The sequence below is a fragment of the Macrobrachium rosenbergii genome, chromosome 39 (genome assembly GCF_040412425.1).
Source record: "Macrobrachium rosenbergii isolate ZJJX-2024 chromosome 39, ASM4041242v1, whole genome shotgun sequence".
NCBI lineage: Eukaryota > Metazoa > Arthropoda > Malacostraca > Decapoda > Palaemonidae > Macrobrachium > Macrobrachium rosenbergii.
The window spans coordinates 10,334,659-10,362,500 of NC_089779.1; the positions used below are offsets into that span (position 1 = coordinate 10,334,659).

The following is a 27,842-nucleotide window of genomic DNA, read 5'->3' on the forward strand; positions in this document are numbered from 1 at the left end:
ATGGTAGTGTTGGGGAAGAGGGAAAGGTATGTTAGCCTAAATGGCATAAGCAATATGTAAACCAAAGGCAGTGATGCTTGATGAAGCCATAGTAAAAATTACCTGCAGTACTTCCGAAATAGGAGTTAGAATACCCATACTCCCTTTGGGGCTACGATGAAGAATTATGGCATGGTATTTCAGATTAGGTGATAAGGAATAGCATCATTGTTACATAAGGCAAAGAGGTAAGTTTACTACAAATTACAAAAACAAACTTGGCCCTTTAAGTGTAAAAAGCCATAACTGTTACCTTGACACAGATGTTAATATACTTTAACCTGGTCATTGTTGGGTGGGAAAATTTTGAAATTTTAGGTCAGGTTTAGGGAGATTTCATTTGAAGCTAAATCTGGCAGAAATATTTGTAAGAGGTTATCAACAAATGGCTCATGAAGTACTGATATTGCTTTTCTGGTTTTTAATATGTCAGATATAAGAATATTTTGCAGTTTTTACTGAGTGTTGTTTTCTGTATGTGTTCAGTGGTGAAATTTACTGCTTTCCTTTGTTTCATTTGTTAACCTTGTAGTACTGTATATGATTTCAATACATTTCAGTTTTGTTATGTTAAACTGCAGAATTTTTATAGGTTTTGATGCAGAAATAATATCCAGATTTTTATGATATTTGGTATGTCAAAACTTACACAGTAGTCAACTTATTATTGTACAGTACTACCAAGTCATCTTGTGGAATTTCATCATGTAAGATGTAAAATTCATAATAAAGAGTAATTGATCATGTGCAAACAGAATTTCTGGCTTTATACTCAAGTATTTTCTTGAACAATGGACATGTTTTGCTTAGTTGAAGTAAATATAATTGATGCTGATTCAAATTAATTCTCATAGGAGAGCTTCAACAGATGGCTAATAGAGTACGAGAGCACGGATGTTGCTTTTTACATCTAAAATGAGGTGATAGGTGAGGCTTTGAGTTATTAGGTTAAACACCTACTGTAGTGATTTCCGGTCTTGGCTAATTAGACTTGTATTTCATTCTATATTGCATTAAAATTTTATAAATTTATGACATTGCAAGTTAGACTGGATTTATAGATCCTACAATAGGAGAGATGATGCATTTTGTAGGTTAAGTTCTCAGAGCATTTTACCAGAAATATAAGCTTACGAAGTTATTTGTTAATTAAAGCATGTAGTGCCACACTTGTTCCTCTTCAGCACTTTGTTGCTGTGATCCAAGTAATTAGTGCGGGGAAAATGTTGATTGTAAAGGCATTATAGTACTTTAATGATAAATTGGGTTGAGAAAGGCATTACAGCACTTTAATGATAAATTGGGTTGAGAACATTTGCTCTTTAAAACTATATGCTTTAGGAAGAAGTTCTCTTAGCTGTAGTGTAATAGTCCATCTATAGTCCATATTGGATTCTTAAGTAGACATCTGGTTTATACTTCAAATGTTCTTCCCAGTTGTTAGCCAAAGCATTAGATTATTAGCTGTTTTGAACTGGTTACTACTTGGTTTTATTGAAGCATAAAGATTTGTGTATTGGTATAATACAAATGGATGTGAGTTTTCTTGCAAGGACAGATAATGTCGTCTAGATTGATTTCCTGAAATGATAAGAGTGCCATTATGGGAATGCTATGGCATTCATAAAAGATTTTATATTTAAAGATATTTAAGTCTGATCTTTTTCTTAAGTACTGTGACTTAGTGCAAATTATGAACATGGTTTCTATTATTTTTAACTTTTAAGCATTTTTTATGGTGACCAACTTCATGACCCCCGTGGTCAGGTAGAGCTTGCTCAGCAAACGTTTAGAGTACCAAGATTGTCAGCAAAAGTAAAAAATATACACTGTAGGAACTGCTCTGCAAGTGTGTGACCATTCGAGTGCAGGATTACAATTATTTATTTCTCATTGGTTTATTTCCCTTGCACTGTTTATTGTAATCAAAATGTTTGCTTTTTGTATGCATGATTTTGAACTTAAGTTTTCTTACAAACTTACCCATAAAATATAATACAGAGATTGGCTATTGCCAAAAATTATATTAATATACAGTATAGTTATTGTATTTTCAGTTTTTGCCTATTTACTCATCATCTACTTTATTCATTCTTGAAAAATCTGCTTGCTTATGCCATCAAATCCAGGATTATCAAGGGTGAGTCTTGAGGTATTTACTAGTACTGTATGAATTCCTTTTACTGTATAGCTTTTTAGGAGACTGCATTCAGATAGGATGTAACAATTTCCACTCTTATTATGAACTTGAACACAAAAGTACAGAATTAGGAAACTATAGTAAACCCTGAATGTTGGTACTGTACTAAAAGAATTTAGAGTTTAATGACAAGGTTTTTACTGTACAGCACGGATGTGTGTGTTCATTGAAATTCTGTAGGAACTAAAATGAAAGTAGATTTTGTAAATAACAAAGAAGCAGAAGATTGACAAAATATATTTGATTCTTTGGTGTGACTGCTGAAAGTGTATGACAGTATTATACACTGTACTAAAGTTAATGAAATGAATAGTAATTTGTAAAGTGTTTTTGGGTGTTCCCAGTCATAATTAGAAAATTCTCCTTCTCCCTCTTGTACCACCCGAGTTCCTGAACATAACTATCTCATATCAGATGTTGCAAGTTTTCTGAAACAATGAACAGTTAAAGATGCTTCCAGCTTTTATGAAGACAACTTGTGAAAGGGATAATTCTGGTCATGAATCAGATGGTGAAAATGACTGGATCAAATCCCTTGCTGAAGGAACTATAGTAAAAAAAAAAAAAGTAAAAAGAATATTTGTATAGCAATTCTAGTAATAAGTTAGGGTTAACTGTCAGGTTCAGAGACTAGTAAAAACCACTTACCATAGAAACCTCTTATGTAAAAATATGTTAGAATTACATTGTCTGTTTACAGGTAGTTCAGCTAGCCTTTGCAAGTTGGACTAAAGAATTAATGTAGTAAAAACTATAAACATACCCAGTAAGTCATAGCCTCCTAGAGAAGGATGGCTTTAGGTATCTGTGTTAGGTATCTGTGACATCTCTCAGCTATTTTGTACTAAAAAAAATTGCTGTATTTAGGTACACACCTAAAATATAAGTGATTTATATAAAATATAAGTGACTTCCATAAAAAAAGTGATCAAGATGATTTGAATGAGAGTTAACAGGGCAGTGTTGGTGTCATTTAAAAGTGTTTTAAGGTTTCTTTTAATGCAGCTTGATATTTTTGTTCAACAGCTTTAGATGTATTGTTTAAATGGATTTCTATACTATTTGGAGAGCAGTGGTGTGAGCTGACACTATCAGGATCTGATTTAATGTTTTCCTTTTAGGCTGAATACAAGGAGAATAACTGTCACTAAAGGAACTGAAGTGTAAGAAGCCCTGTACGTCTTACACCGAGTGGCCAAGACCTGTGTCCTCAGGATCCATAGCACGTAAAGGTAATGCTTCAGTATAAATAGAACTGTTTTAATGTTTTGTTGTAAACATTAAAGACTGCCTTTGACTGACTGTATAAGTTGAATCTGGAGCAGTATGTAATGTCCTTATTTTCCATGAACACTCATTAAAAATTGCAAAATGTTTTGCACAAATGGACATAATTTATAAAAGTCAGTTATGGAGTTTTTAGAAGTATTTGGAACCTGATCCTGGATTAGTCTGCAATAAAGAGCAAAGGTAAAACTCTTCAGTAAAAGAAGTTTCATTAAAGCAAGTACAGTATCAAATACTAACTTGAATATGTAGAGCTATATTAATGGGGAAAAGGTGTAAATGTGAATTACATTGTGCATAAGGGAGAGGTTTGAAATTTAATGATGTATGGAAGTCTAGTCAAGCTTTGTGGAGACGAATGTAGTCAATAAATTTAAGAAACTTCAGTTCTATGATATCTTCAGAATATTAACGATATTAGTCGTCTGATTTTTCTTAGGTATTTGGTGTTTTCGGAGGTGATAAAATTAGGGGTTTTAGTATATGTAAATGAGTACTGTACAGTGTTCTAGTTAGATGCACAAATCTTGATACCTGACTTTCATCTGTAATATCTAAATTTTGAATGAATTGATTTGATGATTTATCGTTAGTAAGGGTAATATTTGGTTTTGGTTGACAAAAATAATCCATTTTAACACTAAAATATCCTTTACATTGAGCATAAGAATGTTTGTGAAAGGACAGTCTTTGGTGTTCAAGACATTTTTATTGAACTGACTTAAAGTCAGGGCTATATAAATACTACTTTCGATGTTCAAACTAATTTGTCAGTGTGGGGAATCAGGTTAGATGTTTGGAGAAAAAGTTGAAGGGCTGTGCATTTATGAGATTTGGTGGATCTAATTTGATCCATTTCTTCAAAATATTTTGAATTGTTTGAATTACAGGTATTTTTTAATGTGAAGTGTAAATTACTTTTGTAAATGATAGCCTCTTTGCTTTAATGTAGATATGGCTGTTTCAAGTTTCACCACCCAAAGGCATACAGCTTTGGTAAAATGTTTACTGATCAAATTTTAAGATGTAATTCTTAGTACTGTAGGTGATATATGGGAGTTAAAAGGTAAAGGTTTTGTAAAGAAATTAGTATTCAAGTTTTGAAAACATTTAGGGAAGATAGTAGGAATTCCTTTGATCTTGTAGAATCAATACTAAGTGACCATATATTATTTCAGACTGAGATATGCACTTGAAATAAAAACCTCTTCAGAGTACAGTTTAACAGGAAGGTTGCTTGTCTGATAATGAAGGTAAGACCTCATAAAATATAAACATTTTGGTATATAAAATTTGGGCTTTTAGAAAAATTATGCCAATAATTCTAAGGATTTATACAGTATAACCGTATAATTTTCGAGTTTAATATTTGTTGAATTGGTTTTCAGGAAAACTTATTTTGAAATTAATCACAAATTCACTGGATTTTTTTTAGATTTTAAAGGTGCAAGACAATTTACTTCATGTGTTCCAGTTTAAGCAACTGGAGATGTCATTCACACTTGATTATGGCCCATAGTTATAAAAGAGTCTATAATATTTTGTGTGGTATATCATAGGAAATCTGAAACATTTGATCACTACATCCATTTGAGTGCTTTAAATTAGTGGCTGTACAGTGAAAATACTGTTGTTCTTAGTTTTCTTGTGATAGTCACTTTAATTTTAAAATAACCCTCATAGTGTATATGCAAGTAAATCATTTTCATGTTCTTGAAGGTTAGTAGCAAGCTTTTGATAGAATGTTCTAGATTAGGTGTTAAGATGTTAATATGTTTTGGTTTGGCTGTTTTGATTTTGGCTCTTATATCTTATGGCTTAGTTCTTGAAAGATGGAGGCAATCTTTGATCCAGATTAGTAACCGTTGGCAAAATTGGCATGTAGGAATGCCCAATGTTCAATCTAAATGGGTCGAGAGTTAAGTGTATGGTTTATGGATGGGTGAGAGAAATTTAATAATAATAATAATGATGATCAGAGAAGGTCAATTGATTAACATTAAGTAAAGCCGTCGTTCTGTAAAATGAGATGGTAAGTTCTTATTTTGAATTATTTGATGGGAGGGAGACAGGACAGAATTATGCAGAATTATTCTGCAGCTACCTGTTAGCATCATTAAAACTGTTGTATTTCTAATTTTTTTTATAACATTTATATAAAATTAGCAATTGTGTTCCTTGACAGAAACCAGATAAAATGTATATCTTTTATAGCAGTAAATCAGATTATTTTCGTAATGTCCAGTATATTTAAAAGTTGAATAATTTATAATGTTTAAGACAAATTTCCACTTAATATGGTATAATTCCCCCCCTATAGTTATCTGTAAGCATTTATATTTTGTAGTACTTCCTGAGGACCATAGCAGCCCTGATGAATGAAGTTTGTCTAGTAATCAGTAGGGTGCAAAAGGTATGTACAACACCACAGCCAATGCCATTCATTTGAGAGGGCTTTCTCCTATACACATACCATGTCCAGGTTGCCTGCTGTGCTGTACTTTGTATTTTTTGCACAATAAATCGTTTCTTCTCATCTGAAAGGGTCTGACATTCTCCAGCAGTGACAAGGAAAATGGGAATCCATCTGGGAAAGCACAATGGAAATATTTAAGGGCATTTCATCATCTACGTAATCAAGCTGTCAGCTTCCAGAATAGCTTCTTGATTAAGCTTCAAAGGCTGATCAAGACTGACTGGGTGTATAATTACATTGCAGTGCTGGCTCCGAGGAGGTAAAAATATATTTTTGTAACTAATTCAAAAACATTTCTTGGATTTAAATAAAAGACAGTGGTTACACTGGACTTCTTTTTATTTCCTCTTGAAAGAACTACACGGTGTATTTAAATTTCAAATAATTACTACATCAATCATGGTCATTATAAAGCTGCTCCTATTACTACGTCAATCATGGTCATTATAAAGCTGCTCCTATTAATTATGACTCGTATGAGAAACTGCTTTGTATATATGTCTCCCATCACATAATCAGATGAACCCCTTCAGTTGTTCAGCCATATTTTGTTTGGTTTTACATTATTAATTTATGCTGTTCATAATTAATCCTATTTTTGCTTTTACTATCTGCAAGCCATCTGTGACTTCCTGTGCATTATGCATGTGGTAAGTTGCTTAGTTACATGATACAGTATTTTTTATTTAACTCTACCAGAGAGAGAATAAAATGTTGAAAGTTCCCATGTTTCCCAGATACAAAATCAACTGCATCTCACCAAGGCCTTTATGCTGGTCTATGCAGGGAGAAAGCATACAATTAGTACGGGTAAAAATCCAAAAATGTGAACATGGATACGTGACCCTGCTAACTGCCAAATGTTTTTACTTCTTCGCTTCAACTATACACGTTTCTAGCACTAAGAGAGAGAAGAGGTCTCCTTGACTATGCACCATGAAGAATATGGTGACCTTGTAATAGTTTTGAAGAGCTGAAATTTGAAAATAAGAGCTGGGTCAGATATACAAGGTCACCATACTCTTCATGGTGCATAGTCAAGGTGACCTCTTCTCTCAGTTAGTGCTAGAAACGTGTATAGTTGAAGTGAAGAAGTACAAACATTTGGCGGTTAGCAGGGTCGTGTATCAGTGTTCACATTTTTGGATTTTTACCAGTACTAATTGTATGCTTTCTTCCTGCATAGACCAGCATAAAAGGCCTTGGTGAGATGCAGTTGATTTTGTATCTGGGAAACCTGGGAACTTTCAACATTTTATTCTCTCTCTGGTAAAGAGTTAAATAAAAAATACTGTATCATGTAACTAAGCAACTTACCACATGCATAATGCACAATGAAGTCACAGATAGCTTGCTGAGAGTAAAAGCAAAAATAGGATTAATTATGAACAGCATAAATTAATGTAAAACCATGAAAAATATGGTTTGGTGAGATGTAGTTGATTTGTATCTGTGAAACGAGGGAACTCGTCGAGAAAAATATATTTTCTCTCCCTGGAAAAGACTTGAAAATGAAATATCAAGCAACAAAAGTTACAGATACATAAGCCACACTGAAGTCACAAATGGCCTGCAGAAATGCTTAAGATACCTAAAAGTATGGGAACAATAAAAGACTAAAATACAGATAAAAAAGGATTAATTACAGCAAACATAAATTAATGTAAGAACAGCAAAAATGGCTTAAGAAAGGCCACCTTCATTAGGTTAGGTATGAAGACATTAAGCTGGGCTTATAAATTTGTCCTAGACAGGCAGTAATCCCAATCCCTCTAACTTTTGAGAATCAGCATTGACATGAAGATCAATCCATAATCTTACAGTTAAAGGAATTCAAACCTTTGGCACTGCACAGTGCGACAACACTGCTTTTAAAAAGCAAATGCATGGTGGTGCTCTTCATAGGTGGGGGGGAGTATTTTAGCACGGAAAGAACAGAACAAGATGGAAATATACCCAGCTAGGAATGAGGAAATGTTAAGAAACAATTTGGTTCAGTATTACAATGGTTATGAAATCCTGGGCAAAAAGAAATCCCTTTCAAGATAAACTTGCATGAAAGTTGGGGGGTTGGATGATGAATAACATGCACTCACTTTAAATGATGAATAACATGCACTCACTTTAAAAGTGACAAAAGCACAAAGATTTAAATGGAAAGCATTAGATCTGTATTATTTTGTTATAATGTACTTTCACCCTATATTGGATTATGGTGAAAAATCACATTAAAAAGTGACATGAATAATCTTGACCCTTGGTTACATTTGAGACCACAAGAGAACAAGTGATGTACTGGAAAACCAATGATATTTATGGGCAATGTCAATGAAAACTAAGAACACGGCTTGGATAAAAATGTCAGCTTCTGTGCACGGGTGCATTTCAAACTGTGCTGCACTTGATGGTGAGGTGGTGAAACTGCTCTTTGAACTTTTAAAAGGGAAGATTAAATTTTTGCAAAGTACTGTACCTCAGCCACAAGACAGAAGCAGAAACCGACAACATAGAGACCTATAGCTATTTGTTAAGTACAAACTATCAACCAATTAGAGAAGCACGTAAACATCTTAGAACAAAGTATCAGATGGGAATTCGGGCAGAAAATGTACAAGACAAAGAGAATGGGAAAACCTGAGGCAAAATGAGGAAAAATGCTGATAGCATGGTACAGAAACCCACAAAAAATTTGTTTTTCCTCTCAACAGAGGACTTCTCACGAATGTATGCACACAGGTCCGTCAATGGAAATCTACAGCAAAGGATGTGAAGATGTGACAAGGCCAGTCTAAACAAACATATATAGCTATGGTTGCTGTTAACCACAATGACCCGTGTGCCATTTTGATTATTACCATGCACTGTTTTGTATTCTGTACCATACGTGGCTTAGAATGGATGTATGCAGTGATTGTTGACTCATAAAGGCTTGCATAGTTTTATAAATCACAAACCTGCAGTCATAAATTATTAGAATTTTGTATACAAACACATTAGCAATGATTTTTAAAATGCATAGTCAAGACATGATTTGCTAACTGAAGACTAGATTGAAGACCATTCAACCACCTTTAAAGAGACAGTGTCTTTGTGTTGGATTTTCAAACAGTATGATGCTATTGCCATCCTCAATATTGGACTGAAACGTATAATCAAATTTTGCCCTAACACGTGTTACAAATATAACCAATGCAACTCAAGTCTCATGAATTCAAGAGCTGCTTATCATCAAATTTATCAGCACACTGATAAATGCACATGCAAAGTGAATATTCCCTTTCTGGTAAGTCATAATGGAGTTGTTCAAGGAGCAATAGCCAGTGCTGGCACAATACCTGTTTCCATAACATCAGGAATCTTAACTTCCCTAAAGATTTCATAAGCTCAGTCAATAGGTTGCCTGTTCCCCTAGGAGTCTGAAGCACTGAAAATTTATCTGCCCACTTTGAAATTTTTTTTGACAAGGGAAATGTCTCACTGTCTTGAAAGTAAAGTTCTAAATAACTTCAGAAAACTCAATCATGAAAATACTTCACGTGCAATTTCCCAAAAGCAGTAACTCACCAGGAGGCAACCAGGCACCGGAACTTTAACAATGACCAGGATGTGATTCAAAGCATCAACCATGTGAGGGAACGACTTCAATGCATAGGGCACTTCATTCTGAAAGAAAAAAATGTGTTAAAATATCAGTACCACCATCTCTCCATATGCAATATTATCTATGATGGCTTATCTAAACTATAACTCTACAAGAACTGAACTGAAAAACAAAGCTTATTCAAAAAGGGATTGTCAAGGTGCAACATGACAAATTTTATTTCGACCCTAAGAACCAACTAAAGGTGATAATTCTATCAGGCCAAAATCTATTTTCTACACAACTTGCACCACAGCTATTAAAGATTACATAATTGATTAAAAACAAATTTTCTCTCATTGAATACTGATGAACAAAAATTAAACTCTTGCTCTTAGTCCAAGGCAACCCATCACAAAGGTTTCTCATGCCAATCTCCCGTCAACACTGTAACATCAGAAGTTCCCTTGACTGGGTTAGATTTCTAAGATTTCGTTTCACTCTAAGCCTGGTGCAATTTGTGCCTAGGTTTCTGCAAGATATGTTTTCACATATGCCCTTTTCCATGAAATTCCAGGTCTTCTAGTTGGTCTTTCCTCGCTCTGCAAATCCCACATCTACTGCTTTTCGACTTGCTTAATTTTCCATGGCGTCCATCTCCACAGCAGTGTATGTCCATTACTGGTAATCTAACCTTGTCTAATTACAAAAAAATACTAAAGCTGTGCTCCATGGCTCTTAAAAATGGTAAAATTATAAAACAAAAAAAAAATGCAAAGATGGGGAGAAAATTTCATAGCAATCTTCTTACACATATTACGCATATTTCAGGAATAACCTTCACACTAGGTCACATAACCTGTAAATAGTGGAAAAACTGATGTCAGACTGCCAAGACCTGCACAACTGGAGGACAAACCTTAACCCATGCTGCATTTTACTTATAAATCCTAACTGTACTTTATGAAGACAACTGTTTCCTGTTGTACACCAAGGTTACAGCTGCTGAACTCTAATGAGAGCAGGAGTCACCACTACAATATCATTGCAGTCAAAAAAAAAAAGTTGTGGCAAGCCCATAACTATATTCAGTGAATAGCACGCCCTTTAATAATCAACAATAAACTGTTACAGTAAACTATATACCACTAATAAATGGTTGACCTTTCTCAAAACTCAAAACTGGCCCAAAGAAGAAAACAAACCAATTTAGCAGTCAACTTCACTGTCAAGATCAGCAGCACTAATTTAGTAGATTAACAAAGCCCCAAAATAATCTTCATGGATTGAAAATGAGGGAATTACATAAGTTTCAAAACTGCCAAAGAACTTGATCCAAAGAGTTTAGGTCATTATATATAAACCTGATAACCAAGCTACACTCATGCAACAAATATTTAAAAAGAAACGTACAGAGAATACTGCACCATTTAATAACCAGAGAATACTGCACCATTTAATAACCACTAAGAACACAACACATTTCTGGTTGGACTAGGGAAGTAGAGACTGCATATATCATGGCCCCAAAAGTCCTATGGAGAATCATTAGGTCCATTGAAGACTCACAGGAATAGGCAAGAGACAGGCCTCATTCATAAACTTTTCCCTGTAAACCCTTCTGGTGCATATTTGCTTTTCTGGTTGTGGGAAGATGACAACTAAACATGAGCTGAAAAAAAAAAAGTTAAAAGTAGAGTTTATTTTTTTTTAAACATGGAGATCCAAGAAATAGGGCTTTGCTTGCAAAACAAATAATTAATCCATTTTTGCATGTACAACACATCTGACATTTCAACTTTAGGTTTGCAGCACTTGCAGATTTGGAGTCTGGATTTAGATGAACACTTTCTTTCCACCCACTTGTTTAACCATGTATACGGGGAACCCGTGGATACCTTTTTAACCGATGTTGATCATTTTTGATGCAAAGACCGTTTGGACAGGATGAAAAAGATTAGGAGGAAGAAAGGTCACTTCTCTTCCAAGAATAAAGGCCAAGTACACTTCTAGGGCACCTCACCCTCACTTATGCACTTCACCCTGTACTCTAACCAAAGAAAAATATAGAGGGACTAAGCTCAAAAACACAAGTGTTCAGGAGGAAAGCCTAGAAACTGTCCCTCCAAGTCTAGGTTGTAACTACAATAAGGCTTTCAAATCAGGAATACTACAAAATTATGCATGATATGATGAGGAGGCCAAAAATCTGGAAGCCAAGAGCTAAAAAAGATGTCACCGACAGGTTACCAAAACAGTTAGATAAAAGGGCCTTAAACACCATGTGCTGCTAAAAACAGAAATACGTAATAATGTATACATACACACATAAAAGGAGTGCATGTGTGTACAAGATACCTGGAAAAAATTAAAGTAGCTTAACAGCTACATTTCTCTATACATAACTTTTGTGGTCATTTGAAAAGGACTGTGCAACAAAATATTAATGCAAACTTCAAAGGTATTGACATAAAGTGACCCAGACAGGGTGTCAAATGATGGAAAAAGGAACATTATTCTTTCAGTGTTGTTTACCTCATATTTCCTAGACTACAAACCAAATCAACTCAAACAGCACATCCACTGCTGCCTTATAAAAAAAAATTCTGGACATGCCCATACACACTCGCCAGAATACCGTGGAAACAGAAACCTTTGCGTGGCTCTGATGTTTCACACACCCTCATCACCCGTATTACCAAAAAGTTGCTTCAAAATCTCGGAAATGATTCCATGCCCCTGACTTCATGCCTTTTCATGTGAGCCTCACAACTAACTACTTGTCAGGTGTGTTGTGAGTTTGTCTCAAACATATGGAAGCCAGAATGAAGAAATGTGTTCCAACAGGTACCTTCTCCTTGCAGTACCATTACTAGCCGCAGGCGCTGATGCTCTTGGCAAAAGAGGTTGGGTCCTAGTTCAGTTGCATGCACAGCTCACATTGGGCATAGAAACCTCTTGTCAGGGCCACAAAAAGGTCCCGGAGAGAGGCAACAAAGACTAGTGCCTCTCATTTGACTGCCAAGTCCTCAGTTTTTGCCGCAAACCCAAGAATAAATGAGCACGACAGCAATTCCAACCCCGAAAGCACTGGACAAGCAGGCCATGCTTGCCAATATGTTCCATCAAGGAAATTGGATTTAAGATTGATGTTTGAAATAAACAGTTAAATTTTAGTATTTTTTCCTTATCCTCTTGATTGCTATCCTCTGTGATTTACATCGTCGGTGCTCTTGCCCCTTGGCCTTAAATCATATATATATATAGAGAGAGAGAGAGAGAGAGAGCTTACTACATTAGATAATCCATGACACAAAGGACGGGAACTTGCGAACCCTCAATGATATATTGTTACCTTTATCATGCCATTTCATTACATACGTTGTTTATTGTTTCTTATATTGCTATATTAATTATTATTATTTATACTGATTTAAAATTTATTTAGCGCTTCTCCAGACCCTTGTACCGATCCGTCCTGAGTATTTGACCAACCCTCTCCTCCCCTACAAGGAAATAAATACTGCCTGCCTTTTAGACGATCGAACTTATCATGGTATATTGCATATCAAGTTGAATAAAATGCAATTGTCGTCAATCTACACACACACACGATGTGGCAATAGTTGCTTTGCCTCAAGGAAAGATATTATCCCATGGACTTTCCTCCCGCAGTTGAATGATTTGGTTTATTAATATCAAAATCTAACAGAAGTTTGTATCGAAGAAAAGCAGAAAGTGATAATTGCAAATGCGCGTTATTTCTGGAAGTTTTGCAACTGAGCGTTATCTGTAAGATTTCTTCTAGTTAAACGAAATGTGTCGAATTTGTTGCAGAAGTAACCGGAAGAAGATTCGTTAACTTGACCGTTTCATAAAATTTTACCATTCAATTTCAAGAACTGGTTTCGTGGTTTTTGTTGCACGAGCATCAATTATTTGGCGTAGCTATATAATCTCCTATGGCTAACTTCTTCAAAATCTTCAATATACTTCAAAATATGAGCAGAAATGTGAATTCATTATGGCAACACTTATATTGGTAGGTCATGCAAAGGCAACAACACGAGGAAGTTCTGACAAAAATAGATAGGAAAGAGAAGCGATAAGAATATGAAGCAACCGACGAGGTTCGCGTCATCTGTTGAGATCCGATGTTCAGTCCCTTTAAACACGGCAAGACAAAACAGAGATGGAAGTTGCAGGCCGTGCTAGTCCTGTGCATTGTAAGTAACAAGTACATCACGTACATTTCATATAACATTCAGTGAAATCTGGATAATTGCTAATTTTTAATAAGCACCGACTCGTCAAAATGTCGAGCGATCGCTCCTCCTTTCTGAGGGTGACGTCACGAGAGATTTTGTTCGGCATTTGCCTGCATCCCGCCACCGAAGGAGCATAAGGAAAGTGAGTGCTGTCTTCACAGTTTAACACCTACAAAAATCTTTACCATTCCGACGAAAATCACTTGCACGTCTGTGTTTTCTCCAGTTCGTGAGAATACTCGTAATTGGTATGACTATCGGTGAGTACAAAGTGGGAGTGAAGTGAGGTAGACGATTCAATTTTCAAACGCAATATACAAATTTGAAAGTTTTCTGATAAAGGTTAACCAGCCGAAAAGTTACGAAAGCTTATTAAAAACCTAAGAGAAATAATATATATATATATATATATATATATATATATATATATATATATATATATATATATATATATATATATATATATATATATATATATATATAAATTTTATATATAAACAGAAGTTTATTATCACTTCTTAGAAATCCGAGAGGTAGGCGCTCAAAGACCAGCGCAAAAATTAAGAATCTTCCGCAAGCTGTAAGACTTAGTCAGCTCTTAGAGACTTAGACCGAAAGAGACATCGCCTGTGGCAGGACGAAGCTATAGACTCATAACGTCAGTGCTTGGCCTCCTAATTTCCGTCTGAGAAAGAGAGAGAGAGATATATGCCTATGATAGCTACCAATAGTTTAGATAGGTCCCAAAAATTCCAGACATCTGGTCATCTGAATTGCTTACCTTTATCCCCTTTTTTACGCTAGAAACAGATCGTTAAAGCTTCTTTATGAAATCTGCAAATCCACACTGGTATTAGAGGCTTTTACTGAAATAAATATTCTACATAAACTTCCTGCATAGCAAGCACGAGCCGTCACTGATGACGTGTCGAGTGCAATACACAAAATCCATGACAGTATTAACCTACTCTTAAAGCTAGTTAGTGCTGAGTTATAGTTCATTAAAAAGATGTAAAAGTGAAGTGCTTGAATTTTACAGTTATAGTCAATCCAACACTGAATCAGACCAGCTCATTTTCATAGGGAAATCCGCACAGTACACGAAAAAATAATGCAATAAACCTTCTCAACGCTGCACCTCGCAATACTTTGTGCAACTGAATTTGACTAATATAAGTGCAACTAGAGACAGCTTGCTTAAAGCTTTATCATATGAACATATGATTCTGCATCTTTTGGCTTGCTGTCAGCAGATCAGGCAAGATCACTATTTTGTCGTGAGCATGAGCATCTTTCTTTCTTCTTTTTGCGCCAGAGGCAAAACTTGAAGTCACTCGCGTTTACGTGGGATGAAATGAAAAGGAAAAGAAAGCCTGTGGAGACCCTATTTCTAGCTCAAGTATAAATAACCTGCATGCGCTAGGTGCACGCCTCCTAAAATAAACTGCATGCATCAAGTTGAAACACGCAAGAGGAACGTGGCGCATTCTACAGGGTGTTAACACGTTTCAATTTTTGTCGGAGAAACTATTGTCTGCGCTATGTTTGGAAATGATGCTGATCACAGACGGAAGAAGAATAATACCTTTGCGTTAAATATTACTTCAAGCAAATTTCGCAAGATTGTCAGTAAAAAAAAGTTGGTACAAAGAATCGAGCCATACATAAAAAAATCACGGTGAAGCAAAAGGCCAATCCTGCTGAATGAAGATTACAATGTCTACGTCCTCTGGCAACAAACGACTCGCATGGCAGCCTAAATAAGTCGTCTTTTTCTATCTGCTGTGATGACAGTAGGCAGAACAGGAGAACAGTGACTATTTAAAATAAATTTTCTCATACAAAAATATTACGTCTGCTAGACATATTTTATTCTGTCAATATGGAACTTTCATTCAGAACAGACGCATGGTGTAATATTGCTTCTGAGTACCCGACGAACAGCGGAAACTTGAAAAAAAAAAAGGTACGAACGTACCTTACCCGATGCAAGGGGGGAAAATTGTACAAAAAAACTGATTCGTCAGGACACCTCTATGTTACAAGAGAATTTTTGGATCTTTCCAAGGCAGTGACCCCCGAACTATGACTAATATTTCTTGGGGGCCATTATCTTTACGATATTTACCGTCTTTTGTTTGTGTATTTACGACAATCACCAACGGGCTTGTACTAAACACTCCACAAAGGTGGATGCATACCGGGTTAAAACCCTTGGGAGTCATTATCTAGGAAAGATCGGAATTTTTTCAATAACTTCTATTGAAAAAACAATCAGATTTAACATCAGGCTATGTTTATGCCACGTAGGCTCGAGCGCTTAAGTAGATAAACTATCATTTCAAGATCACGTTCGAATTGCTAAAACATGAAATGATAGTACTAAGCCACTTACCACAAGATGTTAAGAGAAAAAAACAAGTCATGCTTATGCCACCGCCTTGCATTTTCTGCCACACAACTACCATTCATAATTCACTAGGACTGAATTACCCTTCAATGACAATACTGAAAAACAATAACTTAGGGCAGGTTGCCTTTAGAAAGGCTATGCTGTTACCTACGAAAAATAGACAGCAATTTCTGATCGACCAATGACGAGTACATAGTATTCGTGAAATGGTTTGGGTATAGTACTAGACTGCTATCCATTTCAGGGACCGCGAGCCATCGTTTTTCTCAAATATCTTTCAAACTAATTATTTGATCGAAATGGTACCTTGACAAAGTGTACAAGACACCTCCCGCAAATTTTTGGTAATGCAGTGCATTGTCAAATGGTGTCAGTTAAGGCATTTACTCTCGACTTACATGGTGTTGCCATGCATCGTCAACTATGCATTGGAACGTGTTCATCGCCATCCCTACCTCTCCCTTCCCCTCCTCATCCCTACCTCAACCGACTTTCCTGACCTCCCCGTCTCCGTCCCTCCTTTCCTGTCTAGTATATTATTAAACTGAGTAATATTGGATGTTAAAAATATGTTGGTTTTTGTAGATTCTGTGTTCATTTAATTATTGTTATTGTATTTTCTGAAGTTATAGGCTACCAATGGGAGTAGGCTAAACAGCGTAGGGCCTTCACCCTATTCACCCAGTACAATGTACGTACCTACTTTCACGATCTTTTCAATCTTTTACCCCTCGTATCAATGTGTTGGCTACGGCCAAGTAAGATAAGTTATCCAAAATTAAATCACACAGTTTAACCTATAACCGAGTATAAAATTAACTCTATTATATAGTGGTAAAGTTATTATGAAATCGGTCTCTCTAACGTGTATTAAGTATTATCATAAGTTAAAAAGTGACGCAAACAACTGGAAATATCACAGGAACTTTATTCACACTCTTCGTCACTATCAAGGAACAAATCATCCTCGTTATCACTCTCGATGTTGATAATTACGGGATCTACAGGTTTGTGTGTTATCCGTGGACTAGTACTCATCCTCAAATGCTCTGCACCTCCCTTGTTGCTCTAACACGCCAAGGGTACTATTAAACACAAAGGGTTGGGTTATTATGGTCGTTACGTCAAATCTCGCTATCCTTTTCATTATGAACTCTCCAATTATCAGTTGGTATTGAACAATATATTGGAAAACGGTATTTATTTGATTGCACATTGTAAATTACACAGAGGTATTGTGGGGGAGAGATGAGAAAAAGAAAGAGCGATAAAGAGAGTGAGAGAGAAGGTATGTGTCAAAGTACCATTTCGATCATATCTTTAGTTTGAAAGACATTTGAGAAAAACGATGACTCGCGGTCCCTGAAACGAATAATAAGTGAATAAATTATAAAAATGCTTGTTTACGATAGCAAACAATTTAGCAACGACGTCTCTTGCAGCTTTGATTGTCTTTACTGATGACAAAGTTGCCACAGCATCTCAAGACAAAGAACAGCTCCATTATGTAACACCGCCTTGGGATATCTGGATCTGGTTGCGCTAATGAAGTTCATATTAACGATAGCTTGTTGGTGGGGGGTCTTACAATTCCTAACGCAATGTAAGGAAAATCATTTGATGGGCTGAACGAGGGACTATTTAAAATACTGGAGAACTTATTTCATCGTCGTAAATGCCCTGTAACAGGGTCCAGGCCTATACACGATAAATTTATTCAACGCTAATTTCGTAAGGAAGGCATTTCTTGCGAGTCTACTTGTCCAGGGCAATCGACGTCAAATTCACTCAAAAGGCAACCATTTCAATAGAATATTACCTTATTAATTATCAAAACGTTAACGGCATTGTAGAAACAACTGTCAACAAATATATATATATATATATATATATATATATATATATATATATATATATATATATATATACATACATATACATATATATACGGAAATTACACGTTCACACACCCTACATAATCTGCTTCACTAGAATAATCTGAAAATTCATGGTAGAACTCCACTTCTGCAAATATTTTATTATGGCTGTACGTAAAACTTTATTATTTTTGAGTTTTTGCCTTGCACGAGTATCACGGCCGGCAAATTTTACCACTGCATGTACTCACGACAGAAAATGTCACCAGTCGCCCCTTGCAGATATTCCATGGGCGATTCCTCGGCTATCTCGGTAACCACAATTCCAAAACTGGTCCACCGGCCAACCAACGCCATACCGCAAACAGTACAGGCAGAATGCCTTCAGGTTGGTTCAGGCTCACGGCTTTTCCTTTGCAACGGCGCCCCGATTACACTGGCAACTGACTGAAAACAGTGACATCAGAGATCTTGGTGAAAAGTTGAGGGTGTCGGAATTGGTTCAGCGAATAAGAGAGATATTAGGGAGCCATAAGTTCAAGAAGGGATTGGCTAAGGAAATCTACAGTATTATAAAAGGAACCATACTAACCTAACGTACCCTGCCTAATCTAACCTAGTAGGTCGTGTTACTTAGCCGGGTGCTCCGCCGTCCCCCGCCCCGAAGGAAACCCCAATTTTACCAAAAGTTCCCCTATAACACTGCGCAGGCGCAGTGGCAAAAATATAATCAGTTCAGAGGTTAATTACAGTCGAGCGATAAAAATAACGGTAAATTCTTGATAAGCAACCACACTATTATAGAAAAAGTCAATTTACAATACCCGACGCGAGGCTAATACTTAGTTCCACCTAGGAATTTTTTTCAATTTGACTATGATTATGCCTTCGATTATGCTTTTACTTTAACTTCGGTATCGAAGGCGCTTCGTAAAAGTCACCATTTATTACAGGAATACATCACAAAAGTACTGCCATTTTTTTAACACAAAAGAAAAACACCTCGACAGTTGCAACTGTTGATCAGGCCTGTCTCTTATTAAATAACATTTATCAGTCACTGTAAATATTAAAAACTTTAATTCTGAAACCTATTCCTGAAATAAAAATAAATGAAGGTTGTTCAGACATACAGTCAAACCGGACGACCAACGAAATGCTCTGCTATCCATGGGCTACAGAAAACGGGCAAAAGGAAAGAAGAAAGGAGTAAGAACCAGGAAAAACAGAAGCAGAAAAAGAATTCCAAAGAGTGGTTCACGGATATACGAAAGATGACACATTCTCGAGTTCTGTTATTCAACTCATCTACTGCACTAAAAAGACAAATGTATAACCTATGTATTAGTTATGTAAACCAATCGTAGTTTCTGAAAACACAGATTTTCCTATCTATCTATCTATCTATCTATCAATAATCTACTGTACACACACACACATATATATATATATATATATATATATATATATAAATTTATATATACATATATATAAACATATATCATTTCTCTGCGTTTCCCATGAAGAGAGATATAAAAAGGAGTACTATCGCGTAAAAAAATAAATTGCTACAGTTATCCTGGACATTTATTTTTGGGTTCAACGTACTGTCCTCTTGCATCATAACCTCTCATTTATACTTTCAACCGATTATTCCTTACTTGTCATCGACGTGAATGAAAAATGCTTTGTTGCAACGTTGTATCAACAACTAACATCGTAACTGTTGACACCACCATGTACATTCATTCTTTTTCCCTTAAATGCAGGTCCTGGGCTCATTGTACCCAGTAATCACACGAACTGGCGAAGGCGACATTACGTTGGAACAGTTTCTGAACAGAGGCCAAGATGATGATTCTTCTTTTCGGCAACGGATGAAAGGTCCTCTCTCTCCCGACGATCCTGACCTCCTTCAGTACACCAGAGAAAGGTTCGGAATGGATCGTAACCCAAATTTTGCCTTCTTTGGTTTTTCTTGTATCTTATTTTTTTGTTAGCGAGTAAGACTGCTGAAAGTGTTCGTGAATACGCACAAACTAAACCGTCTTCCCTTTTTCATGATTTTAGGATCCCTGACTCGATCTCTCTGAGTCAAAGTATTCTTACAATACTTTTTGTGGTATTTCTTTTTTTTTTTTTTTTTTTTTTTTTTTTTTTGACTGACAGATCAGTGCAACAAATGACGATTTTTCATATATATTTTGAAGTCAAAAAAAATAATCGACTTACAATGTTAAGCTTTTTAGATCAGTCTTATTTCCCCAGCTGGTTTTGGCAACCGAAATCCCTTCCTGAGATGTACAGCATTTGCAGCAAATCACTGACTCATCTTTATAAAAAACAGAAACAAACTTCTTTGTTTACATGTTGCCCCTCATCTTCATTTCCGTTTCGTTCCAGGTTCCTCATACCACCAAGTAGCGAGCCCTACATGCTGGAGATTGAGAGCGGCACGTCGCTGGAGTACAGTCACTACCGTAGCAGGGTAGTGAGCTGGATCTATTTAGACAATCTCATTACTTCCCTCTTCCGTGAGGAGCCTCCTGGATTTTTTGTCGAGGCAGGAGCCCTCGACGGCGAGTACATTTCAAACACCCTCGATCTGGAGAGACTGTATGGCTGGACTGGCCTCCTGGTTGAGGTCGATCAGGAGTTGTTCTCTCGACTCTTGAAAAAGAACAGGAAGGCTTGGGCCTCGAATACCTGCCTTGCAACTTTGCCCTATCCTCATGAAGTAGGTGCAGACTAATCTCTGTATGCTGTATCTCTCTGTCTACCTAGCTACCTGTCTCTCTTCAGTAAAATATCAAAATACTTTAGATCACGCGTGGAATACGTAACAGAACGTGTTTACATAAATTCATTTGTAATTTTATTGCTAGGAAAATTTAGTACACGAAATGCACCTTCTTAGCATCAAGTTCTGTAGCCATCAAACTTTTATTACACATCTTTGAAAAAAAAAAATATTCCTTCAACTGCCACAAGTCCCAGATAATAAACTACAACTTGTAAGTCAATGCCATACGTTATGAGCATTTTGTTTTGTCCAATTTCCCGAAGAATGACTATCTAAACAAAGAATACAAACTGCTGTCTAAAAAACGATAAAGTACTTAAAATATTTTCCATTGATAAAAAAACTGAGCCCAAGACACATGTTTAATTAGCTAGTCTTTGCCAGTTCATGAAATATATAATTTCTTTTAATTGTATTGCAGTCAACTCTAGTTAAATTTGCGAATCAAGCTCACAGCCAACACGAATTTTCTCTGTATGCAAGAGTCTTCAATGCCCTCATTGAGTCCCAAGATCTGCCAGAGAGGACCTCACATGGAATACCTGTTTATCAGGAGTCACAGTGCCTACCTTTGGAGACTCTCCTTCTGGCTATCAATGTCACCCATGTCCACTTAGTGGTTCTTGATGTTGAGGGTAAGTTCTGTTCGTTTATTATTATTTTTATTTTTTTATTTTGTTACCTCAAAAGTTTTTACTGTTCTTTCCATTTCTTTATTCTTCAACTGACTGGAGGAATCCGACGGGAGACTCAAAACCATGACAGGGGACTCATATTAATAAAACGAAGACTGTCAAATTAATTCAGAATGGTTACCTCTGACTTGGGGGACCCTACAAGGGGAGGAACAATCCTGTTACCTTTAAAAAGGCATCTGCCCTGAAGGACCTACCTGAATATACATCTTACCATCAGTGCCCTTAGGGGCATCAGTTCACTGAGACCAGACCCAGCACTGAAGGCAAGGTTTGACATAAAAGTTACGCGCCCTTAGACACGTCAAGTACCAGTTTTACAGGTGGAGAGGCAAGCCGTCCAAATCCATCCTCCGGACCTCCGACAAAGTCTAAAGCCCTGTCCACACTAGCAGGCAATGCCCGACGGGCAAACACTGTTCCCATAACCCGTTCCACTATACTGACCGACCGAGTATGTAGGCAGAACAATGCAATTGTCTGGTAACACTGCTTCAGAAGCGAGAGAAAATACAAACAGCTGGAAGTGCCCGTCGGGCATGCCCGCTAGTGTGGACAGGCCATTAGGAGCAAAATTATCCATAACTCAAATCATCTGAGTCTTCATCGTAAAGTCTGCTTTGACAGAAAGGAACATGAAATTGTTGCTAAGGAAACAAAAGAGCCTGACAACAATTTGTTGTGTCAGCAACTAAGGTACTATGCTTCCCAGGCTTTATTGTCTAACGTCATCAAAACACTAGAATATATCTCCTCTGCTGCCATACTCTAAGGCCCCCAACGACGGCAACGGGTCAAGGATCTGGGAGGAAGCCCTATTCGAAGTTATCCCGTCTCGATAACTTTATCAAAAAAACAATGTAGAATCCACTGTGGCTAAAATACAACTCGCTTATTTCACATTCACTGCCTAAAAATAATACACTGATGCCCTACCACTAAATTCTTCTTAATGAAAGGTATCTGGTTGATCATTTTCCTTTCATTATATTTCTGAAGAAGAAAAGTTAGGGATGCCCACTTTACAAAGAGATCTATGCCTCTGCTAACTGGAACTTTTAAATTTGTTGAAATTTACTATTTCAGCTTGTTCCAACCAAGCTTTTATGTTTCGGAGTTGAAATTGTACTTAAAATTTTTCTGCAAGTTACGACTATTTTTTCAGTTTTTTTTTTTTTTATTTTTATTACAGGCGTGGAGGCAGGCGTCCTGGATTCGTTTTTCGGCTCGAAATCGAGAAATACCCTGATTGATGTATGGATTGTGGAACACAAGCACCCAGAGACCATTTCAGGAGGAGGTGATCGAGTACACCTAGGATTTATATACTGGTATGATTTTGGTCCGTTATTTTGACTGAGAGGAAAATAGCATAAGTAGTCTTAGTTAAGGATTTCCATATTTACTGACATCCTGATACATCTCTTCCTTCATTAGTTGAAGTTCTAACTGGCCCTCATCCAGAATTCCCTGCCATCATCGCCACCCTCCTCGATGACAGTCCCACTCAGGTTCTGAGTGTATCTCTCTTCTTCGACAACCAGCTTTGTTCATTTTCCTCTCATCAAAGGCGTCAGAATGTTCAAATGGAGAGGCTTCAGTTCTCCAGTAACATCAACTTTGCAGTCCATGCATTTAAGAAATTCACTGACTTCATATGGCACTCTCCCTTGCAACATCAGCCTCTTTGCTCACCACTGGCAATAACATAAAACACTTTCTGTCATACCTTGAAATGACACTCTCTGGTCTTACTATCTGGCAAGTCAAAACTTCTCTTTTAGGTGATGCCTCAGCTCCAACACATACTGGTAGATGTTGTGTGCTTCATCCTCACAGTCTCCAACTCATAATTTCTTGATAATCTGTATCAGTCCTCTCACTGTCCTTCCATACAGTAACTAAAATGGTGAAAATTGGTTGCTAGACGGCGGTACTTCTCAGTATATGAACAAGACTGCTGGTAAATTCCAATCCTTTGGTTTTTCTGGCACATCATCTTCAGTATCGATTTCAGCACGTCATTGATCCTTTCATACAATTCATAACATCTCAGGTTATACTGTGTCATTTGATGCTCATCAAACAGGTACCTTATTTGTTCAGCATTTCTTTATACACGTTTACTTCTATTTTTGGGTATCTTGTAGCAATGCCCATCACTGTCAAGATGTACCTCTCTGACACTGGCAATATAAGGCCAATCAGGTCTACTGCTACCCTCCATAAATGGCATCTTTCCTAGTGGTATTTTGCTGATACAGCCCTTTAGTGTAGCCTTCTGGCAATGTTACCTGACCAGCAAAATTTGGTGACATCTGCTACCACTCCCAGCAGTCCATTAAACAAGCTTTCGAAATGTAGCGTTTTACCGATTTAAACAGTTTAATCTGCAAATCCTAAGTCTGTCAAATTTCGTTGCTCCAATCTAAATCTTCTTTTCCATCTCCAGCCACTTTCTTTCATTAAGAATGCTATGAGAAGGGAAAACAACAAGGTGAAACAAGAATCCCTTGTAGTACACCACTATTTACAGCAAATTCACTTGACAAGACCCCATCAACATTAACTTTCCATCTACTTTTTTCATGGATGATTTCAATTAACTTTACATATTTAACAGGAACGCCATAATGACGCTAGATCTACCGTTACGTGCATTCTCGTATTCAAAATGGCCACCAGAGGGGGATTTTAAAATTTTAATGTCTTGACACAAAGATGTGATCTGTGAAACGCCTGCCTTTTATAAAACCAGCTTATTCATAATGTCTTAAGCCTTTCCGAAATTTCTTCTCCGTGCTATTGAGAATAAGCATACCCCAATATTTTCAGAAGTGTAAAAAATGTCATTTATCAATTTAACAATCATTTAGATATCCACAATGTGATAATGATAACAGAGATGGAATTATACTATGAATCTAGTTCATTATTCTTCAATATTTAATGAAATAAACATTCTTGGAATCAATCCCGTATCTAGTTCGATGAGATGACTGGCATGTACGTATTATGACTCACATGTAGTATGTTACCTAGCAATTACGATGAGATACTCCCGTCATTTCAGGTTCCAATCCATGGGCTACACCCTATACACGGTCAGTAAGCACTTCCCGCCGGACTACACGTTCATCCGGAACGGATCCGACATTTACAAGAGGGCTTTCGCCTCCAGACCTCCCGAATACAAGTGGACGTTTGAAGAGTTTGACCACGAGGAAAACAGGAGATAAAACGCCATTCTTCGAACTACTGGATTTTGCTTATCGTCAAGTAGTTTCACAAATATTCTCAAAGCCAGTAGGGAGGGGACAGAGAGCCCAAAGCAACTCCAAACTTTTGCTTGGACGTTCAAGATTCCTGACCAAGAAGAAGATTGAAGATAAATAAAGACTCCATTTCCTTGATATAGTTTTTTATGCATTGTTTTCATTTATAACATCGTCTAGTTACATAATAAAGTTGCAGATTTCATTTTCATTGTAGCAGTAGGGTGAGTACAGTATTACCTTGTGGTTATCCAGTGTTGATGGTATACATTTTGACGGAGAATTAATTTTCATGTCTAGTATTTTATCTGCATTCTCTCTCAGCCTTAGCTGAGACCCATAACAGTCGCCTTAACAACTAGATACCTAGCACACGGTTTAGGATTTAGGTCACCAGAGGGATACTGGATTTTGCATAATGGGAATGTCTGATTAGTCAAATGAGCTTGCGTTCAAGTTTGGAAGTACATACGCATTTATGAAAATCATATGTACTGTGTGCTCTTATAACTTTCCCACAGCAAGGTATGCGAGATTTAGTGAAAAATGTTAGCAGCTCCGTAAACCAGACGATAGCATTTTTCTAAATATTTCCAACCTATTTCGGTACAGTGAACGAGACTGAATAGCAAGAATACGTCATCATCATAAACGTTTTTACGTCATCTTTCCCCTTGGCAGGGTTAGGCGTTGAAGTGGGGTTTATTAACGCAAATAAAAAGTCGTTGGCACTTCCTTTTATTCCGCTGCATCCTGACCACCGAAATTAACTTTGATTGACGCAACCGTGATTACAGAACATGTGGCTGGATCACCTCATCAGTGAGATTTGAGGCTGAGCCCCAGGACAATTTGTTTATTGCTGGATCTAAACCAATGGCCAAGGTTCGAATCCGGCTAAGGTAGATGAACTTATTGATTACGATTCCACTTGGGTGTAAGTTATCCTACGGTATAGTGAAATCTATGTTAAACGGTAACTGTCGCTCAAAACTTGTGAATATAAAGATCACGAGAGTAAAAGTGACATTTATATATATATATATATATATATATATATATATATATATATATATATATATATATATATATATATATATATATATATATATGTTTATTATATATTATATATATACACAAAATATATATACAGACATATACATAGATGGATAGATATACTACAGATACAAATATAATAATATACAGTATATATACATATAAATATATTACATATACTATACATATATGTATATATATATATATATATGTATATGTATGTGTATATATACATATGTATGTGCATACGTATACATATACGTATATATATGTATATATATATACAATCAGCGATTCAATAAATCATAGCGGAAATCAAGCTTAAGTGTACCATGTCGAAAAAGGCAACATACTACCCAATGACGTGTTCACGATTCAAGGTACTTACAGATAAGCTCGTCCCAAGGGCATTATGGTACCTGTCTCAGGTGTGTAAAGAGTTCCTAATACTCCTTCACAAATCTGGCGGGTCTTGACCTAAAGGCTCTCTCATGGATATCAGATCCGTTCCTTATAAATGTGTAGTCGGTGGGGATAGGTGGGCCATATGTATACAAGGTATAGCCCTTGGATTGAAACCTGTAATGAAATTGAACTCATAATTAAAGCCCTTTTTCATATATGCTTACTTATATTATGTGTGTGCTGATTTTACAGACACACACTCATTATATATATATATATATATAGTAGTGTGTGAGTGTATGTATATATATATATATATATATATATATATATATATATATATATATATATATATATATATATATATATATATATATATATATATATATATACTGACGATCTATCGCTAGAACTTGCGATATTTTATGTTGTCCTTCCTCCAGCTCTATGACAATATATATACTGTATATGTATTAATACACAGTATATAAATATATACATATATATGTGTACTACTTTTTGCGCACACACACACACACTATATATATTACAGACTCCAAAGTGTCATCACTCTGGCTTTCCCGTGCTTTATCTTCCACAAATCTCCACTCGTCTCCAGCCTCCCTTCTCTTACTTCTCATCCATGTATGTCTGGATCTTCCAACTCCTCTGGTGACCAAAGGAGCCATATTGACACCATCGCATTCTTTACTTCCAGGGGCTGTGTGAAGGACATGCCCAAGCCATCTCAATCTCCCTTTATCATTATCACATCTACATATGGAACCTCCGTAGTTTCCAGTATAGTATCATTTCTCTCTCTGTCCTGCCATCTGTCTTCTAATATTCTTCTTGAAGCTTAACTCTCGAATCGACACATTTTCTTATATGGTTTCTTTGTCTACCGTATCTACCAAGATTCATGTACATACAGCAATACAGTCCGTACTAGACATGTATAATCTTATTTTCGTCTACAGTTTCAATGCATTTCATCTCCAAATCTTATTTCGCCTGCCCACTTCTGACTATCCTTTTTCGGTCTCACGTTATTTCAAATCAACAGAACCTGTGCTGGATATCGCTGCTCCCAAATATTTGGAAGATTGAACCTCATTATTCGTTTCTCCAATTAAATGTTATTTCGGCCCTTTGTGCATAGTATTTCCTCATTGCATCCGTTTTTCTTAACATCTATTCTGAATCTCATCTCTCGCAATATACGACGCAGTTTATTGAGTGAGCTATATAAATCTTGTGGCCTTTTCTGATTTAAGCAGCATCATCTGCATGTTCTAAGTTTGTCAAGCTTCCATCTCCAACCACTTTTTCCATTATGAGATCTATGAGTAGGAAAAGCAGCAAAAGTGATATAACATTCATTTGTAGCACCCCCTGCTTTCTGCAAATTCATTAGACTAGTCGCGATCAAAATCCAACTTTCCATGCACATACTTCGAGCAATCAT

At 36.4% G+C, this 27,842-nt stretch overlaps 2 protein-coding genes and 1 long non-coding RNA gene across 8 annotated transcripts in view; 2 read left to right on the forward strand and 1 right to left on the reverse strand.

Annotated features, from left to right (window-relative positions):
- Window positions 1–6,207, forward strand: part of LOC136825731 (uncharacterized) — a 583,078-nt gene extending 576,871 nt beyond the window's left edge. For 5 of the 6 annotated variants that reach the window (XR_010849434.1, XR_010849436.1, XR_010849437.1 and 2 more), the window contains 3 exons: window positions 3,361–3,471; window positions 4,705–4,779; window positions 6,071–6,207. This is a non-coding gene — a long non-coding RNA (uncharacterized lncRNA). Of the gene's footprint in view, window positions 1–2,096; window positions 2,180–3,360; window positions 3,472–4,704; window positions 4,780–6,070 lie in introns of all 6 variants that reach the window. The other variant, XR_010849435.1, reaches the window with a different exon arrangement.
- Window positions 6,208–6,323: 116 nt separating this feature from the next.
- The window catches only part of LOC136825729 (uncharacterized), a 50,042-nt gene continuing 28,523 nt past the window's right edge, over window positions 6,324–27,842 (reverse strand). The window contains exons 6-7 of the mRNA XM_067082536.1: window positions 26,358–26,548; window positions 6,324–9,665 (exon numbers count right to left, since the gene is read on the reverse strand). Coding sequence (XP_066938637.1) covers window positions 26,413–26,548 — 136 coding nt within the window. The 3' untranslated portion in view covers window positions 6,324–9,665; window positions 26,358–26,412. The remainder of the gene's footprint in view (window positions 9,666–26,357; window positions 26,549–27,842) is intronic.
- Window positions 19,857–25,051, forward strand: LOC136825579 (uncharacterized). Its single transcript, XM_067082165.1, has 5 exons — window positions 19,857–20,073; window positions 20,544–20,877; window positions 21,365–21,578; window positions 22,831–22,969; window positions 24,712–25,051. Exons 1-5 carry the CDS (start codon window positions 19,904–19,906, stop codon window positions 24,875–24,877), a joined length of 1,023 nt encoding a protein of 340 aa, XP_066938266.1. The 5' UTR covers window positions 19,857–19,903; the 3' UTR covers window positions 24,878–25,051.

Coding starts and splice junctions, on each gene's coding strand:
- LOC136825579 (XM_067082165.1), top strand. CDS start 19,904: ATGCAGGTCCTGGGCTCATTGTACCCAGTAATCACACGAACTGGCGAA. Junction 20,878..21,364: donor CTTTGCCCTATCCTCATGAA/GTAGGTGCAGAC, acceptor ATTGTATTGCAG/TCAACTCTAGTTAAATTTGC. Junction 21,579..22,830: donor AGTGGTTCTTGATGTTGAGG/GTAAGTTCTGTT, acceptor TTTTTATTACAG/GCGTGGAGGCAGGCGTCCTG.